The sequence below is a fragment of the Carcharodon carcharias genome, chromosome 12 (assembly GCF_017639515.1).
Source record: "Carcharodon carcharias isolate sCarCar2 chromosome 12, sCarCar2.pri, whole genome shotgun sequence".
Lineage (NCBI taxonomy): Eukaryota > Metazoa > Chordata > Chondrichthyes > Lamniformes > Lamnidae > Carcharodon > Carcharodon carcharias.
In genome coordinates, this window is record NC_054478.1 from 63,492,987 (window position 1) to 63,500,365 (window position 7,379).

The 7,379-nt window shown below is 43.0% G+C and overlaps 1 protein-coding gene across 1 annotated transcript in view; it reads left to right on the top strand.

The window, feature by feature from the left end:
- The window catches only part of LOC121284686 (adenylate cyclase type 10-like), a 254,061-nt gene extending 248,286 nt beyond the window's left edge, over positions 1–5,775 (top strand). Inside the window, exons 47-48 of the mRNA XM_041200243.1 lie at positions 4,422–4,503; positions 5,654–5,775. Coding sequence (XP_041056177.1) covers positions 4,422–4,503; positions 5,654–5,775 — 204 coding nt within the window. The remainder of the gene's footprint in view (positions 1–4,421; positions 4,504–5,653) is intronic.
- The last annotated feature ends 1,604 nt before the right edge of the window (positions 5,776–7,379 follow it).

A 7,379-nucleotide genomic window follows, 5' to 3' on the forward strand; every position in this document is an offset into this window, starting at 1 on the left:
GGATGGAACTCATAGAAGCTAAATAAACCAAAACCAGGCTAGTAGAATCTAGAGTTCAAGGCAAGGCCTGTAGAATTTAAACAGAATGAAGGGGCTGAATCACAGGTCTGATTAGCAGGCACCTTCTCCCAGGATTTAAATCTGGAAACAGAAAGTTCCCAAACCAGCAGACAAACAGTGAGCATACGAACAAGGAGCAGGAGTAGGCCATTTGGTCCCTAGAACCTGCTCCGCCATTTAATAAGATCATGGCTGATCTGATTGTAACCTCAAATCTGCATCCTGCCTATCCCCAATAACCTATCACCCCCCTTGCTTACCAAGAATCTATCCACCTCTGCCTTAAAAATATTCAAAGGCTCTGCTTCCACCACCTTTTCAGGAAGAGAGTTCCAAAGACTCACAACCCTCTGAGAGGAAAAATTTCATCTCATCTTTGTTTTAAATGTATGACCCCTTATTTTTAAACAGTGACCCCTAGTTCTAGATTCTTCCACAAGAGGAAACATCCTTTCCACATCCACCCTGTCAAGTCCCCTCAGGATCTTATATGTTTCAATCAAGATGTCTCTTACTCTTCTAAACTCCAGCGGATACAAGCCTAGCCTGTCCAACCTTTCCTCATAAGATAACCCGCCTTTTCCAGGGTACCTCACGCAGTTGAAGTGCCACAGAGGAGTGAAGCAGGAGCTGGGTAGCCTGCAATCTGTAAGAGTGCATAATTTTTATCTGTATCTAATCTTTGTGTGTATGTGTGTGTGAAACCAAGTGTGTCTGACATTGCGTTTAATTCAGAGTAATTGTGTGAGAATAAATAATTTTCTTTGATTACAGAAGCTTGCTGCTGAATTATTTAATTGGGATACACACTCAAATGGGATAAGAATAGGCACACCTCTTTCCATACAAAACATGTTGGTCGTGGACAGTAAGAGAGCACATGCATTCTATCCATGACAAATTGTTACCAGGAGATGCACTTAGCACTGTTACTAGCAGTGCTAATGATGACTTCATTCAGCAGGGTGCAATAAGCGTTTTTGACTATATTTTGTTATATCCTGCTGGATGAATAATTACTTTATTATTTACAAATTCATTTGATATCTTCAGACTTCTCTGCATTAAATTACATCTGCCACGTGTCGGTCTATTCCACCATCCTGTCCATTTCCTCTTGAAGTCTACCACTATCTTCTCACCATTTGCTATTCTTTTTAAGTTTAACGTCATCTCCAACTTTTGAAATTGTGTCCTGGACGCCCAAACCTAGATCATTTTTACATATCAAGAAAAGCAGTGGTCTCACCATCGACCCCTAAAGGATCACCACTATATATCATCCTCAAGTCCATAAACATCATTCACTACACACTCTGAGCTGAATTTTTCCATCACCAAGAAGGGGGTGGGGACCACTGCTGACGCGAAAATGACACGGGATGACTTGGGAGGAACACCCAACATCATCCCGCCCCATTTAAATCTTCAGGAAGGCAGGGGCACAGCGCAGTCAGTTGTCTGCGCACCGACAAGTCAATGGCCAATTGAGGCCATTGACAGGATAATTAAAACAATTAAAGGACCTGTCTGTCCAACCTTAAGGTTGGTGAGCAGGCCAGGAGCCCCGGCAGGCTTCTGAAAAAATATGAAACCTCATCCACCGGCGGGATGAGCTTTCATGTCGGTTTTTAAAAAGTTTATTAAAGTTTTTGTGCAATTTATTAACACGTCCCATCTCATGTGACATTGTCACATGAGGGGGACATGTGAATTATTTTTTTTATTTTTCTATTTTTAAAGTTTGAAAACCTTTCAGTGATCTCCCTGAGGCTGTACTTAGCCTCAGGGAGATGTGCGCTCTTTCGTGCGCATGCGCGAAAGAGCGCACTCTCGCATTTGGGGAATCCCCCTGCCCACACAAGGAGCTTCCTGGCAGACATCACACTGAGTGGGCCTTAATTGGCCTGCACACTTAAAATGGCGGCGGGTCCCACTTCTCTGGTGGGGATCGGCTCCCTGCCCGCCAGAGATTGGGTCTGGCCCGCCTGCCCGACAGGCAAAAAAATTCAGCCCTCTGTTTCCTATCACTCAATCAACTTTGTATGCTTGCTGCCACTTTCTCTTTTATTCTGTGGGCTTCAGCTTTGCTGACAAGCCTGTTATATAGCACTTTATCAAAAGTTTTTGGAAGTCTATTTACATCACATCAACTGCATTGCTCTCATCAAACCTCTCTGTTACCTCAACAAAAAACTCAATCAAGTTAGTTAAACACAATTAAACCTTTAACAAATCCATGCTGGCTCTCCTTAATTAGTCAATACTTGTCCAAGTAAATTTTAATTTTTTTCTGAATTATTAGCCAGGGTTTTTCACTTCTGTTTGCAGCGGGTGGGAGTGGAAAATATCAGGAGATCACAAAAATTGATTTCACATTGTAAAACCACTTTGTGATTGCCCGCTCCACCCGTCAATGGTGGGCCGCGTTTCCCACCGCCGCACGTTGGGAACCTAATTTCAATATTTTAGCATCTCATTATAAGCCCTGCTTGCTGGCATCATCCCCTCCATGCTGGATCGTGAGTTCACAATCACGCTCGTGTGTTTCACAACAGCACGTAAGTGACGTGCACCTGGCAACCTGCACTTTGCTCGGGACTTCAATGTTTGTTTGCCTACCTTGCCTCGGACATCACATGCAGTCATCAGCGTTAGGCTTCACAGGCAGCACCACATCGCTCTTAGGGGGGCTCACAGGCAGGTCTCTACCAGATCAGTGGGAAGGCGGGGATGGCTTTTCAATGGCTGCGGGGCTAGGGCTTGCTTGGGGAAGGCAGGTGTCCCAGAGTGTGTGTGAGGGCACATGTGGATCTGTGCAAGTGGCTTCAAGCTGGTGAGGGCTGAGGAGGCAGTTTCCAGAGGAGATTAGGCCAGGTGGAGATGTGAGGGTGTGTGTGTGAGAGTGAAAGTCCCTTGAGATGGCAGCGAGTGAGATGCTAGTGAATGTGTGATGGCCTTGTGAGTGTGAGACTTTAGAGTGATGAGATGGTTGCCTTACTGTGGCGGCACAGATGAGATCATTCATCCTCTTTCTGCACTGGATTGGCAATCTCTTGTGTGCAGCAATGGCATTGATCACCATTGCCACCGCTTCCCAAGCCAGAGTGATGAGATTGCTGGACCTTCTGCCGTCAGAGTGGGGGTAGAGGACATCACAGTGGGCCTCAAAAAGGCATTCCAGTGACAGTTCACTGAACTCTTGGCTTTCTGGGACCATGTCATCACTGGAGCAGTCCTGGGCTGCAAGCATTGGGAATTGTGTGTGCAGCTGCAGTTTAGATATGGCACCCGGAGTGTGGAATTGGTGAGGTAATGGCATGGCGGGCAAATCAGAGGCCACCGGCCAGAGATGCGGCATTTTTCCTGTGGCTACATAATTAATGAGACAGGAAGCAGATGATATGGCTTGAAAACAAGCCCTTGTGACTGATAGGAAAAATGTCTTTTTTCATCCCTGCCACAGCACTTCATGCAATTGAGGGAAAATTCAAGCCATTGTTTCTAAAAGCTTCCCCAATGAGTTTCCCTCCATTATTAGGTCAAAGTCAAGGACATTTGCTGATGACTGCACAGGTTTCAGTACCATTCATGACTCATTAGATATTGAAGCAGTCTGTGTCCATGTTCCTGGACAACATTCAAGTTTGGGCTGAAAAGTGGCACATAACATTCATGCTGCACAGGTGCCAGGCAATGACCATCTCCAACAAGGGAGAGTCTAACCATGGCTCATTGATGTTCAATGACTTCACCATCATTGAAAGCTTCAGCATCAACATCCTGGGGGTTACTATTGACCAGAAACTAAATTGGACCAGCCATATAAATACTGTGGCTACAAGAGCAGGTCAGAGGCTGGGAATTCTGTGTTGAGTAACTCATCTATCTACTACAGTAGTTGAGAAAACTTTTTTATGCAGCGAGTAGTTATGATCAGGAATGCCTGAAAGGGTGGTAAAAGAAGATTCAATCTGGGCTTTCAAAAGGGAATTTTATAAGCACCAGAAGGATACAAATTTGCAGAGCCACAAAGGCCAGGGATTGCAACTAGCTAAATTGCTTTTGCAGAGAGCCAGCATGAACACATGGCTTGAATGGACACCTGTGCTGTAACCGTTCAATAATTCTATTTGATGACTCTATGCGTAGATTATACTGACTCTGCTGGGCAGAAAAGGAATAACAGCACTTTGAATATCACAGAGAAAAACATGCTCTACTGCTTGTATCAGATCTGCCTGCTTGCATGCTGGAAGGGGCCTACCTCTGGGCATCTGAAGTACCTGCCCATTTTAGGCATTAGGCAGAATGATTATATAAGACCCCAATAATCAATTCCATTGTGCCACCCCACTCAGTTTGACCCATTGGCACAGCCGAAGGGGATCAAAAACAATGAGCCAGATTTTCAAAAGGCTGTGGGGTCGGGACCCTGTGCAGGTGAGATGTGAAAATCACTATCCCGGAGGTGGTCTCGGGATACCAACATTTTTGGGATAGTTTGCAATTTTCAAAGGGCTGATAGGGACGGAGGGAACGGAAAACCTGCCCACTGTCAATTAACAGCTCCCTAAGCTCCTTAAAGAGATTGGTAAAGTGCCTATCCAGTTCATAATTGAACTTTAAATTTTATCACAATGAACCCGAACAGTCTGGTGCATGTTAGTACTCAGCTGTCATGTTCAGCATGGGAGCAATTAAAATTTATCTTTGTTTATTGCCTGTTTTTTACCAAGACTTACGTGCGTCGTTACAAGTGCTGGACCTTCATTTTTCCTTCATGGCCCCTTCTAGCCCTATCACACTGCTGGCCCTCTGGGGGACTGCCTACTCTCTTTGGCAAGGCAGCGGCAGACCCCAACATGGCTGCCATCTGCCTGGGCTGTTGGTGCCAGGCCAGCAACTCCCACCTCTAATTTGACGCCAAACTTGCTTCATAGTCAATTCAGCTATTTGAATTTAAAAATAGCATCGCAAGTGCAACACTGTTGATGTGTGGTGTCGGGACCCAGAATTCATCCAGGTGTTGGGTTCCTGGTCCCACTCTGAAAATTCCGCCTAATAAGTTTTAAAATATTTTTGTGGATCAGGAGGAGTATCTCCAAGCTCCACAATAATAAAGCGGACTGTTGTCATGTCTGGTTCCTTACATCTGAAATTACCCATAAAAACATAGTTCCAACATTGCCTAGCAGATACATCCAAATAAAATACATGCATGAACATCCTCCTGAGTACTGCATGTGCAGGCAAGTCCTAAATTAGTTAAGGACCTCATGCACCAGCAATGCCTTACCTATTGCCATGTTTCTCCTGTTATTCTGATGTATTTAATGTGCTTGTCAGGTTAGAGTAAAGTGAAGGAGTTTTCCCTGATCTAGGAATGGCTGATTCTGATAATGCTTACCGTGGTACAAAGCTTTGCATTCTTCAGGAATTATATCCCTCATAAAGATATAATTTTAAAAAAGCAACACAATTTTCAAAGAAATTTATGTCCAGTAAATCCACTGTTTTGTGCCCAATTTTATGTTTGTAGCACTGAACAACAATCCATCAAAGTGACATAAGGCATTTATTTTTATTACAGGTTTTGCACTAAGGCCATTTGATGAATGCCTTGCTTTTATCAATGGAGTAATCGATGATCCTGTTATAAAGTCTGAAAAGAGCTTGCTGCTGGTGCTTCATTCATCAGTAGCACTCTGGTAAGGTAATATTAATTGCTCAATAGAAACAAAGACTTGCATTTATATAGCATCTTTCATGATCTTGGAACATCCCAAAGCACTTTACACATTAACTTTAAAGCACAGTCACTGTTGTAATGTAGGAAACACAGCAGCTGCTTTCACACAGCAAGCCCCCACAATGATAATAATCAGGTAATCTGTTTTTAGTGTTGTTGATTGAGGGGTAAATATCAAGGATAACTTCCCGGCTCTTCTTTGAAATAATGTCATAGGATCTTTCACGCCCGCCTGAGAGAACAAACTGGACTCTGGTTTAATGTCTCATCCAAAATTCAGCACCCCTGAGTTGTTACAATTTAAGCTCACACCAGATATTTTTCATGTGCCTGATGCAAACAGCATGTTCCTATTGAACACATTTAAAGTTACTAGTTAAGGAATAGGACATTAAAGGACAACTGGCATTTATATATCGCATTTAATGTGGAAAAACGTCCCAAAGAAGCAACATAAAAAAATGCAAAGCAGATGTTCAAGGGATTTAAATGTCTAGAATTCTTTAATAACAGATACCCAAAAGTGCAGGCCGGAATCTAATCATGGTATGTAGAATAACAGATACCCAGTAGTATTGCTGAAAAAAGATATTTTGTCAAAACTTTTCATCTTGCACTCATCAGGACAATCGCAAGAATACCAATGTCAGAGGAAGCAACAATTTTATACTGTATGAGAAGAGAGTGCTGATTAGTTGGCAAGTGGGCTCTGATTGGTAGAGGTGTTGGCATGGAGAATGCAACAGTTAATGGTGACTGACAGTTAACTGCCAAGCATTGTTTGACATTTTAAACCAAGCAGCTTGACTCTGATTGGCCAAGGCATTGCCCTGAGGAATGAACCAGCGAATGGCTATTAATCAATTATTTTATTTAGCTGAAACAGATGCAATGTATCTACATGTTCTTTCTGTCTGCAAAGAACAGGGCCCTGTGCATTAATATATGTAACTTCCAGTATACACACATGCACAACACTGTGAGCCCGACTGACAATCTTAAATTGGTTGTCAATTTTTAGCACACTGAGGATTATTTAGCAAATGTTATCCAATCGCGGAATCACATCTAATGTTGGACACTGTGTTTTGAGTTTTGCAAACATGGGCTGGGTGGGTACAGCCTGTACCTTGCCCACTGCGAGCAGCAGAAGGGACATGCTATTTGATATGATCCGTCAAAGACCAGTCAGTTTAATCTCAGTGGTGGGAAAGCTTTTAGAGATGAAATTTGGGATGAAATTAACAGTCACTTTGACAACTGTGGATTAATTAGAGAAAGCCTGTATAGATTTGATAAAAGCAAATTATGTTCAGCTAACTTGCTTGAGTAATCGTTAAGGTAACAGAGATGGTTGATGAGGGCGATGTGGTAGATATGTTGTATATGGTCTTCCAAAAGGCTTTTAATAAAGTGCCAAGTAATAGATTTGCTGGCAAAGTTAAAGGCCATGGAATAAGAGCAATGGTGGCAGCATGGATACAAAGTTGTCCAAGTGACAGGAAACAGAGAGTACTGGTAAACAGTTGTTTTTGAGACTGGAAGAAGGTACATTATGTTATTCCCC